The sequence below is a fragment of the Saprolegnia diclina genome (assembly GCF_000281045.1).
Source record: "Saprolegnia diclina VS20 unplaced genomic scaffold supercont1.65, whole genome shotgun sequence".
NCBI lineage: Eukaryota > Oomycota > Saprolegniomycetes > Saprolegniales > Saprolegniaceae > Saprolegnia > Saprolegnia diclina.
In genome coordinates this window covers 256,607-268,251 of record NW_008246132.1, presented here as the reverse complement: position 1 = coordinate 268,251, position 11,645 = coordinate 256,607, and the positions used below count along the sequence as shown (strand labels likewise).

Sequence of the window (11,645 nt, the reverse complement as noted above, 5' to 3'; positions counted from 1 at the left end):
CAAATCCGAATCACGACATCACGGCGGGCCGACTCTTACCATACCACAAATCGAGGGGCACTAGGTCTTTACCTTGCTGCGGCAGCTCTCGGTACAACGGACACGACGCGTCCCGTTGGTCCAATCGTACCAGAATACGTGCACTACCCGGTATGGTCTACCACTCGAAAGATCTCGTCACCAGATAAGATCTCGTCACGGACTCACGGAACGGCTCCGCGGCTTCGAAGTTCGAAGATGGTGTGCTGATGTTCAAGATTTGCTGGCAACACTTACTGCGCTTGGCGGCCGATCTGTCTCCCTACGGCTTGCCACTGTGCTCTGTCGATACCACTCGAACGCAGCTCCAAGTGCTCAAGTGGCGTCGGGCATGACGTGAAGAGACCGCCCAGCGGCCAACACGACATAACACACGACGGCCGAAACACCTGGTATCGACGCTTCTCGGGCCGCCACCGTGGCGCTCCCTGCGTTCAGCAATAATGCACAGGAGCTGTGGCTGCTGCACTAAAAAGATGTATGACGTGAGGTGAATGGCGTAGAAATGCGCCACCAAGTTCTTATCGGTGCAAGCATTCCCCTCGTGCTCTCCTTGGTCAGAGCGCTGTACTCGGACTAGTTGGCTTAGCACAGTGGCTGTGCAGCACGTCGTCAAGTTTCCAGTTTGCTCTTTCTACTGGGACTATCGTTTGGGATTGGCAAGACGGCGTCGGAACTCACTTGGCCACGAAGACCTGCCACAACAAATCACCAAAAATACACGCGAATCGCCAAAGACACCCCGCTCTCAACGCGACCGTGAAGACAACATTGAGAAACCTGTAGGAAATAATATTCCCATCGCCTCATTCCAACACCAACTATCAGTTTGAAAATGAGGTAACGGATGAGTCAAAAGTGACTGCCACCAAAGCCGTCAACGGCAATCTCGGCCTCCCGTAAAAATACAAATTTCCCATTTTTTTTAAAATTTGCGTTGCCAGCATGCCAAGCACCTTTGTTGTCAAGCACTGCGGCCACGACAGCGTCTTCCTCCCCAAGTACACTCGGTACGCATGGGGCGTCTCCGCGTCCTTGACCCTAAGTGCTGCGTAGGTACCAGAAGGCGCAGAAGGTCAAGGTACAAACCAATCCGCAAAGGCGAATGGCGCTCACCTCGTTCCTCTGGCGCGTAGGTGCTTCGGTACACTGCTCACCGCGGTCGCCGCGACGGAATACCATGTCATGTAGGTGCTTTCCTCACTGCTGCCCGAGCCACGTGTACTACCGGTACTGCGGCGCGCCCATCGAAGTCAAGACGACGCTTCCGCCCAGCTCGTCCAAGGCGGCGTCGCTCGAGGACTATGTCGCGCTGCTCAAGATCGCGCCGGCGTACGACGACGACTGGGCAATCGGCGACGTCATTGCGCCAGTGACGCCCGCCGACCTCAAGGCGCGCACCGACGAGCACGGCACCGCGTGGCACGTCGGGCGCAACGAGCTTCAATCAAGCGGCGAAGTCGGTTCGTGATGTATTACGTAGTACGCTCACGGGATTTCTTAGAGCACGGTGTTGACGACGAGCTTCAACAACGACCTTGTCGACGGCTGGGCGTACGGCTGGAAGAGCGGCCGGAGCCAGGTCGTGCGCGACTGTCTCCACCACGTCAAGGTGCCCATCATGCGTGGCTACAACTTTAAAGGACGCCTCGAGTAGGTGTTTGTCTTTGCGGTCGAGCGATCGAGCAACAGCGTGCACTGGCGGCTCGTCGACTCGGTCTTCTCCCCTGGCTTTACCTTTGTGTCGTACCGCAGCCTCCACTACGCCAACGCGTCCGAGTCCAACGAGAATGCTTCAGCGCATCAGTCGGCATCGCCCGTGCTCTCCGTCCACACGTTCAACTTGCAACCGAGTGGCATGGCGCCGCCGTCGTCACCGCGCCACGTACCGCCCCAGACCCAGCTCATGGCCAACCGGCTCGGGCTCCTCTTACTCTGCGTATGCCAGCTGCCCGTGTCCCAAGGGCCATGGCAAGCCGACTTAATCGAGGCGGTGGCCGCAACCCGACGCGCAACGCCGACCCCGCTGCCGTTTTGGCGCGTCGCGGTAGTATCAATGTGTCAAGTGGAATAGAGTGGAAGCAAAAATCGTAGGGCGAGCCGCCAAGCGCAGTGCGCGCGATGCTCGTGCCGTGGCTTGTGCACCTCGTGCAACACGCCACCATGTACGAGCGGGTGATTACCGCCAACAGCAACTGCCTCTTTGACAAGGCGCGGCTCATGACCGCGTACAATGCCTGCGTCCATGTGCTCCACGCGGTCTCCGAGGTGTTTTTCGAAGCGCGGGGCACGACAGTCGGCGTCATTGCCAAAGCCGTCGCAACCCCGGACCTCGAAGACGCGTTGCAGGCCCAGGTCGCGACCGAGGGGTACTTTGGGTACCATTCGTTTGTAGCGCATTTTCGCGAAGTGTTTCTTGTACTAGCGATTCAATTGAACTCGCCCGGCCTTTCTGATGGGCTTGTTAGAGCTCGACGTCGGGCCCTGTCGCGTGGCCAAGAGCGCGCATCTCGCCACTGTGTGGCGACTGGATCTTTGATCCGAGCTGCAGTCGCCTCGAGCTACCGGAATGCTCTGTCCTGGACGCCGTGCGGTGGACGACATGGCTTTATCGGTGTCGCCTCGCGCATACTAACGGCTCGCTCTGGGTACGTGGCAATGTGTATTGCATTTGGTGTTAGCAGAGCGGCTTAGGTGCAGTCGCACTGGGGCGTCTACGCGAGTCGCCCGAGCCGACTGGTGCTCGACGGATCCCCGCGCATTCTGCGCGTCTTTCCCAACGGCGAGTCGACGATGGCCGGGCACGGCCATGTCTTGAGTACACTCTTCCGCGGTCCAGTGACATTCTTGATGTATCGATCTTGGTAGATGGAGACTATGTCGCGTTCGAGCCGTCGCGCGGCGAGGTCGTCGTCGAGTACTTTGGCTACGACCTGCTGCGGCACGAAGGTTCACGTGTCGTTTTGCATCTGACATGCCGCGACAAGAGCCTTGTCGTCCGCGCCGCGATCCACCGGCTGGTTGCACCGATGGACGACGACATTGTGTGCTGGAGCCCCGAGAGCCGCGTCCAGCTCTGGGCCACGTCCCCATTCGACGTCGTTGGTCGCGGTGACGCCGTGTACGTGGCTGCCGCATAGAGCATAGCTCAAGAGACGTAATATGACTGGGGTCTCGATCGATCTGCACTCGATTTGAATCGATACCAAGCGCGGATCAGTCAAGTGACGACGCGATGCGACCCCACGGCATGACGCCGTTGGAGCCCACAACCACGCAGACAACGCCACCGCACCTCCAACGATTTGGAATCGCTTGCGGCAACCACCCGTGAGCAACCATAATCCTACAAGTATCATCTCGCGCGGATGAAGCGAATGATCGAGAACCTCCACCGCTTGGGAGGAATCTCGGGCACTTAGAAGCTGACTGGAAGGGGATACGTCATGGAAGGAGGACTCGGGTTCCTTGAGACACGTTGGCACGACGACAAAGGCGCGGTAGATGCCCAGCTCTGTGCGATGAGCCGAGTGTCTCGCACAAGAGGATTCTGCGTCGTCTCAGATCTTAGTTCAACGGAGTGTTGCTGTGGCGCGCTGGACAACATGTAATATCTGGTGCCGGCCCGTCATTTCCCCAACGCGCTTTGCGATGCATCGAGCGCCACCAGCTCTGGTACGTGTGTTGCTCTCTGCGGTAGTTTGGCCACTATAGGAAGAAGAAGAAAGCACTTTGAGCTTGGACCACTGTGTAGACAGATCTGTAGACGCGGCGCAGAAACGGGCAAATGCTTTTCGCGCAATGTGACGTGACCAGCGATCCCACTGCTGTCGCGCACCAATGACGCCATTTTGATGGCAATCCTGACTGACCGAAGGTCCGACGGTCGCCCTCCCAACGCCGCCAAAACCTACCCTTGCATGTATCATGAGGTATACTCTGTCGCACGAGTGTCGTCATAAGACCCTGCAGGTAGGACCTTGTTAGTACAAGCGTTTCAGTGTCGACTACAGAAGAGGCCAGTTACTCCGGTTTCAAATAGTATTCGGCATATGCCACAAATAAGACCCTGCCCGCTCGCGTCGACAGGGCACTGCAAACGACCTGTACCATATATTCGTGGAGCGCTCGACGCAAGGAAGACAAGTATGTGCAACCGCTGTGCAACGCCCTCTCGCACGACCAGTTCGCTCGCTAGGAAGCCAGCACCCGAGACTGCCGCGTCGTAGGATTCGGCATTCTATGCCGCTTTTAACACGGACCAATGCATCGCCATATTGCACTAATATGAACGTCTACAACGCGGCCGCGGCCGTCGTCGACAAGGTCCGGACCAAGCACAGCGGGATCCGCACGGCGCTGTACGCGCTGCCCATCTCGCATGGCCTGCGGCCGACGATCCAGGCGCTGGCGCAGGAGAGTCTCAAGCACGCGGACGCGCTCGTGGCCGGCGCGACCACGGTCGGGCTCCTCGCCGCCGTCCAAGCCATTGACGCCACCGAGCGCGTCGACGCGCACCGCTTCAAGGCGCTGCCCGCCTTCTTTCCCGAGAGCCTCGTCATCGTCTTGGCCTACGAGCTCCTCGTTGGGCCGCGCCGAAAACTCAAGGGCGCCCACGCCGGCAGCGTCGCTTTGGTGCGCGACGCCGAGGCCGCGCTGCGCTCGTTTTTCGAAGCAAATGCGACGACGCACCCGAAAACAGCGGCCGCCATCGCTGGCAAAGCCAAGAGCGCGTCCAACGACATGGCCTTTCCCCGCTACATTCGCGTCAACACGCTCAAGACGACGGTCGCCAAAGCAATCGCGGGCCTGACCAAGGCCGGCTTGAAGCCGCACGTGCACGAGACGGTGCCCGAGCTGCTGGTGCTGCCGCCGGGCACCAACCTCCACGGCCACGCGCTCGTCAAGTCGGGCGCGGTCTTTGTTCAGGACCTTGCGAGTTGCCTTCCAGTGGCAGCGATCCCCGACATTGGCCGCCACCACATCGCTGTCGACGCGTGCGCCGCGCCGGGCAACAAGACGACGCAGCTCGCTGCGCGCCTCGCACTCGCGCACCCGACGTCGTCGTCGGTCGTGGCGTTTGAGCGGGCGCCGGCGCGCGCCACGTCGCTCCGCAACACGGTCGCCAAGGCCGGCGCCAACGACCGCATTACGGTCGTCGAGGCCGATTTCCTGGAGACCAACATGGCGCAAGGACCGTGGGCCGACGCGACGCTGGCGATCTGCGACCCGTCGTGCTCGGGCTCGGGCAACGTCGCCGTCGGCGAGCCGGTGCCCGAGCACTCGGCCGACGAACTCGCTGCGTTTGCCGACCACCAATTTGCGATCGTCCAGCAGGCCATGGCGCTCCCCAAGATGCAAACGGTCGTCTACTCCACGTGCTCGGTCCACCACGTTGAGAACGAAGGCGTCGTCGCCCGCCTCCTCAAGGCCCACGGCGCCAAGTGGGCTCTCGTGTCGGTGCTGCCAGCTTGGCCCGAGCGCGGTGTCGAGAGCGACGCGCTTGCGCCCCGCGTGACCAAGCGCTGCGTGCGGGCGTCCCACGCACAACTTACCCACGGCTTCTTTGTGAGCTGCTTTGAGCGGCGGCCCGAGGAGCTGGCACCGGAAGCGCCGTCGCGCAAGCGGCCGGTCGACGCAGTGACGGCCCCGACCGCGGGCCAAGCGACAAAGAAGCAGAAGAAGAAGAAGCAGAAGAAGAAGAAGCCAACGACCAAGGCCGCCGATGCGTAGACTGTATGAGAAAGGCAAGGTATTCTTCACAAGACTGCGAGTCTGTTGTCATGTGGCTACGAGGAGAGGGACGCAAGTGTTTAAATCAAGAGACTCGGACGCGCGAGTACAGGGCTAGCAACTAGGAGGTTTGGCTCGCCATCGGTCCGTCGAGTCGGTCGCGTGGCGGGTTGAGCTTTTGGATCTTGACCATCGCATCTTCCTTGACCGAGCTAGGGCAAGAATGAGAGGCTGACGGTGATGGACGATGGAGGTACTACCTGAGATCGTTGGGGGTCACAAAGATAAATTGCTTGCGCGAGGCCTGCTTGGACGTCTCGACGAGCAGCTGGAGGGTGTGTGTGCGGTTGATACTGTCCATAAACACGTCGAACTCGTCCATGACACGAAACGGCGACTCGATGCACTCGCCTGCACCGCATCATGAGCCTTTTCTGTAGATAGACAATTCGATTACCGAGGGCCATGAGCAGCGCGACTTGGGTATAACTCCGCTCGCCGCCCGAGAGCTGCTTCATGTCGCTGACCATCGACTGCTTGGTCTTGCCAGCTTCGTTGGCCATGATGTTGATGTCGAGCCTACCAGCAAACGCGTCATGAGAGGTCTTGCATCGTCCAAACTCAAGTCGTACCGCTGCTCGTCGTGCAGAAATTTGAGCTTCCCGGCAAAGTTCTTGGCTTGCATAAACTTGTTGAAGCCAATGGACGTGCGATTGGCAATCTCAATGCGGAGGTTCTCCCACTTGCGCTTTCGCGCTGCCAGCATCGTCGCGACCGTGTTGACGTTTTCTTCAAACTAGGCATTCCTGAGTGATGCATTCCATCGCGATGGCCGTACCTGAGTAAACTCGATGTTCTTCTTGAAATACTTCATCGTCTTCTCCTCCTTGTCCAAGTGGAGCTCGTCGAGGTCCATGTTGTCAAACTTGCGCTTCTCGCGCTCCATGCGTGTCTACGTCATGTACGATAAGGCACCATATAGACGGACCGACAAGTGCACCTGCACGTCCTTGATCTGCTGGCTGTAAAACGCGGGTGGCTCGGTGCAGTTTTCCACTCGGGGACAAAACGCTTTGGCTTTCGCCATCGTCGTCGACACGAGCTCTTCTTGCTCGGCGACTTCGGCCGATCGAGCTGCCACTTGCTTGGCCACCTCTTTTTGATCGTGTTTCGACCGGAGAAGCTTGGCCGTCGCGCTTGAAAAGGTTGCCATCGCCGCCGTCACGTCGTTCTGGAGCTCTTGAAGCTGCGCGTCGAGCCCACGGGCGTCCTTTTGAACCCGTGCAAGGTCGTCTTCCTTCTGCTGGAGCTCGGGGTTTGATGTTGTGAGCTCGCTCTCTAGACGTTGCAGTTGCGTGATCGTCTGCTGGATCTCCGTCTCGAGCTCGGCTTGTTCTTCTTCGAGCACCGTAGTATCACCAAGGTTGCTCTACGCACAAGGTGCCCATCAGCATTTCGAAAACTTGTTTGACGACAATGACAGACCTCGCTTGGGTCCTGCGTCTGTCGCTGCAGCGCGTGGAGGTCGTTCTCGGCGCGGTTGAGCTCACGGCTGGCCGCGTCCAAGCTCACCGTGTGTTGCTGCATCTGCTTGCGCAAGTGCTCGCGCTTGCCGCGGAGGTTGTCTATCAATCGATGAGCCTCATTTCGTCAGATGATGGATGCATGTGTACGCTCGTCGCGCGAGAGGGCTTGGAGCTCGTGCTTCTGGCGCTCGAGACGGTGGTTGATGTCGTTGATCTCGCCCGCATTGTCTTGCGACAAGATACGTGCGTGACGTTGCCCCTTGTTAGCAATGTAAGCCACGTTGCCGTTGCGCACGAGAAGCTTGTCGCCACTGGGCATGTAGACCTCCGAGACGCCCTGCACAAAGCGCTGTCGCCCGGACGGCCCCTCCATCGTCGCGTCTTCTGCCTCTTTGCGCGTCGGGTACACGTACTTGGACTCGATCTTGGCCACATCCACGAGCACATTATACACGTCCGGGTTGTCAATGTCCAAGAGTGAGATCACTGCATGATCGCCCAGAGGGCCACGGGGAACGTGCACATTGTCGTACCGCCGGCCGGTGCGCTTGGCGATCAAAATATTCGCTTGGCTCGGCGGAACGTTCATCTGCCGCTTGAGATTGTCCAAGACGTTCTTGTCCCGGCCGTTCGCGAGAAGATAGCTGCCAATCACGTTCTTGAGCACGACCTCGGCTGCAACCGCCTATGAATCAAAGTTGGTCATCGACCGGCGAGAGAAGGGACGTCCTACATATTGCTGATGCTCGGGCTTGAGGCTAAAGTACATGCCAAGCGGCCCAATCGGCGGCGCCGAGAACTTGTGCAGATTGTCTTGGATCGCTTGCTGGAGTCTGGGAATCTGGTTGCCAAACGCGACCAGCCTATGCCATCAGTCTTCGTCGGCACGTTCGAGCTCATGGAAAACCTACTTGTTTTGACTCTGCGACTCGAGCGCGCGTAGGCGCGAGGTCAGACGCTCAACCTCGCCGCTCGCCTCGCGCTTTTGCTGGCTGCACGCCACGTACTGGCCTTCGACGTCGTCAAGCTCGGCTGCAAATTCTTCCATCGGCTTGGACTAGACCATGAGGATATATGAGATCACCGCCGAATTGTACCATATATATGTGAGTGAATGCACCTCGATCTCCCGCTTCTTGGCTTGCACACGATGAAGGTGTTCCTGGGCGCGCTGGATGCCTTCGGCTTGCTGCGCTTGCTGCTTCTCAAGTGACCGGAGGTACAGTTGGTACTTGGCACGGCGCTGCTCCTTCTCGTGCTCGATGCGCTTCAAGCGTGCTTGCGCCTGTCGAATCTGGTGCTCCATCGCGTTCTTGGCTACACATCGTTATCGATTCAGCCTCGATGCATCGAGAACGAGATCTCTACCCGCATGCTTCTTCTGGACGGGCAGCCGCAGCTCGCGGATCTCTTGCTGGAGCGCTTGTTGTTGGCGCTGAAAGACTTCCTTCTGCGCATCGACCTCCTGGAGCGCGTTGTTCTTTGCCGACTGCTCGGCCGAGCGCGCGTCGACCACTTGTTGTCGTCGCAGCACCTTCTCGGCAGCGACTTGCTGCAAGTGCATGACTTGGTCGAGCTAAGACTAAGATACGCATCCCGATCATGTAATCAAAGGAGGGATACCTGTGCTTGGACGTCTTGGAGCGAGAGTTCCTGGGCGTTGACAAAGGACCAGGCCAGCGACTGCTTGAGGCCGACGAGCTCCTCCTTCAAGTGGCCAATCTATCGTGATAAGAATGAGCACATGGACGTGCGAGAGACCATTCATTGCGTACACTCTTGGCTTCTTCGTAGAGGCGCTCGGCCTCCTCCTTGGCCTTGAGGAGCGTCTTGAGCTTGCGCTCTTCCTGGACAAGCGTCGATTCCTGCCGCAGGCGCGTTTCGTCTTCGACTTTCGCAAACGTGGCGCGCATCTTGTAGAGATCCGTCGATTGCAAGAAGAACTAATTGCATCCGATGATTGCTCGAGGCTGCACCATGGGATACAACGTACCTTGTACTTGTCGGTCGGGTCGCCTTTGAGGAAGAGCTTGGCATTCTCTTGGTCAAGCACGGCGCAGGGGTTTTCAATCTACGGCCAGTCGAATAAGGTCATGTACATGCGCATCTGTCTACCTGGATGTTGAGATGGTCGAGCATCGCGTCGAGGTCCGCCTTGAGCTTCGAGACGACCTTGCCATGCTCGTTCTTGAGGCGGTACTCGGCCGTGCCATCGCGACGGATGAGGCGCTCGACCATGATGCGCTTCCCAAACGACTCGGGGCGGAACGCGTCCGTGCCTTGGGCTAGTCAAGAGCAGCCTTTGAGGCCAATATCCTACGTCCATGTGTCTACCGTCGTTGAGGAGTGTGATGCGCACGATTGCATTGCCATCGTGGCCGTTGCGGATGAGGTTCTTGATGCTCTTGCCGCGATGGGTCGCGCGGGCCGACGCACCGAGGCAGATCTGCAGCGCGGCAATGATCGCACTCTTCCCGCTGCCGTTCTCGCCCGTGATGAAGTTGATGTTGCGGCAGAGACGGATGCACATACGGCGATGGCACATGAAGTTCTCGCAGTAGATCTCCTCGATGATGCCCATCTCGGAGGCGGTTGCCGGCTCGGCTGGGCTCGGGCTCGGGCTTATCGCGACCGCGCTGTTCCCGTCCTCGTTCTCATCGCCCTCGTCCTCGTACTCGTCCTCGGAAGGGTTCACGAGCTCATCTTCGTCGGCCGTCATGCGCATGGCGGCCCGGCGCGGGTCGTCCGTCGCATGGAGTTTCCTCGCCTTCGTCGCCATCGGGCCGTTGGAACTTTGCTCAACGTACAAAATAGGAGTACTTTTTTACGATATTTTATTCGGCATACAAACACCAAGCTTACTGTCATGGAAAAACATTTAATGGCGAGCGACCGCGATGCGATTGGCCATTGTGGTCTCGCGCCAATTTTAATTTAGAACGGGCGTGAATGGCTAAACGCACGCACCGTGGTTTGATACAGATTGCAAGATGTACGATCATACCTCGACCGTCAAGTTTCAAAGATGGCTATTCGCACGCAGAATAAAAGATCGCGCGCGAAGCGAAGCGGTGTCAATGGCGCGGGCAGCATGCGCGCTAGCAACACACCCAAGCACGTAGGATCCAAATACAAGGAGTCTGTACATGGACGAGGCGACTTCACTTCCCCGGTTGTAGTGCCCTGGATATTGTCCGGCCATTTCGCTGCCAAAAGCGAAAACCTGTGGCAATCGATATACAATATGAAAGGTTTCAATCCTGCATGGTGATTCGCTGAAATGCAAATGATTATGCGCCAATGACAGAGCCGTCTGTACAGTCTGCACCGCAGGGTGTGATCGTTCGGTGGGATGCAGCTCAGGTATGAACACTTCAACCGACATTGCAGCAGTGACATTAGAAGCCATTGTACCTTTACCCATACTAACGTACTCGGTCGGTGATGCGGCGCTGATATAGGATCTCTGCAACATGGTCGCTGCCTGGCTGGATTTGGGTGACGCCATTCCAAGGGCACCTGGTGCCTTAGCGCGCTTAACACGCCCGCACCCAAGGAGCAGATTTTACGCTATAAGGTTTCTTATAGCAGATTTTACGCTATAAGTTTTTTTGCGCACGCGGCGTTTGTCCCGAGAATCGGGCAATATGATTGGCCGAAATGGATCGATTTTTTGCGAGCCCGATACGTGATTGGGTATAATTGCGAGCTGAGGTCTTTGAGTTGTGACAAAAAGTAGTCTCTGCGAGGAGGATGAGAGTAGCGTAGTGGGCTTGGTCAGGCATCGCAGAAGAAGGTTCCAGAACGTCGCGAGTTCAAGTCCACACGCGCGTTTTGCTCTTTTTGCGCCAGAACAGAAGCCTAGTTTCGGATTTATTTGTGCGCGGCACACAGGCAAACCAAACGAAGGGGATATATGATGAATGGATGTTGTATGCGCTACTACTCTAGGTTAGGAGCGTTGCGCCGCCTTCTAGCGGACCTGTCGGCGGCACATTGGCCACGGGCGCCTGGGCGTCTTGCGCGCGCCGGCGGGAATCGCGGAGCAGGCACTGCACAAGCAAGTTACTTTGGCGCTGTCGAACTCGACCTACCGATCGCACAAATAGACAGGTTGGTCGTTCTAGGAAGGACACAACATAAGAACTGACAGCACGTCAACAGGCGAGTTGCCGTCCTACATGAAAATCGAGCCTTGGTGCCGCCAGCTATTGCCGGCGCACGCGCATAGCGATCCTTCGCGTCAAGGGGCTTCGAATTCCAAGGGTTCCATGCTCGTCGTCTTCTCGAGCGCCTGGCTTTAGTAGCTCGCTTCTCGCCGTCCTCGGCGCGCGCATGTAGTACTAG

General features: G+C 58.0%; 3 protein-coding genes across 3 annotated transcripts; 2 read left to right on the top strand and 1 right to left on the bottom strand.

Moving 5' to 3' along the window:
* The first annotated feature begins 854 nt into the window (after window positions 1-854).
* On the top strand, window positions 855-3,222 carry SDRG_13984 (hypothetical protein). The gene is made up of 10 exons (XM_008620085.1): window positions 855-1,049; window positions 1,096-1,120; window positions 1,176-1,183; window positions 1,231-1,498; window positions 1,544-1,651; window positions 1,697-2,086; window positions 2,134-2,457; window positions 2,508-2,687; window positions 2,734-2,857; window positions 2,908-3,222. The coding sequence occupies exons 1-10, from the start codon at window positions 985-987 to the stop codon at window positions 3,177-3,179; spliced, it is 1,764 nt and encodes a 587-aa protein (XP_008618307.1). The 5' UTR covers window positions 855-984; the 3' UTR covers window positions 3,180-3,222.
* A 935-nt stretch (window positions 3,223-4,157) lies between these two features.
* SDRG_13983 (hypothetical protein) lies at window positions 4,158-5,892 on the top strand. Its single transcript, XM_008620084.1, has 2 exons — window positions 4,158-4,185; window positions 4,238-5,892. Exon 2 carries the CDS (start codon window positions 4,282-4,284, stop codon window positions 5,770-5,772), a length of 1,491 nt encoding a protein of 496 aa, XP_008618306.1. The 5' UTR covers window positions 4,158-4,185; window positions 4,238-4,281; the 3' UTR covers window positions 5,773-5,892.
* Window positions 5,733-10,077, bottom strand: SDRG_13982 (hypothetical protein; the record flags this gene model as incomplete). Its single annotated transcript, XM_008620083.1, has 17 exons — window positions 5,733-5,984; window positions 6,033-6,183; window positions 6,230-6,351; window positions 6,405-6,568; window positions 6,611-6,724; window positions 6,773-7,201; window positions 7,258-7,397; window positions 7,446-7,983; window positions 8,032-8,161; window positions 8,210-8,355; window positions 8,419-8,615; window positions 8,667-8,874; window positions 8,922-9,020; window positions 9,074-9,241; window positions 9,292-9,369; window positions 9,414-9,577; window positions 9,633-10,077. 17 exons carry the CDS (start codon window positions 10,075-10,077, stop codon window positions 5,894-5,896), a joined length of 3,384 nt encoding a protein of 1,127 aa, XP_008618305.1. The 3' UTR covers window positions 5,733-5,893.
* Between the last annotated feature and the right edge of the window lie 1,568 nt (window positions 10,078-11,645).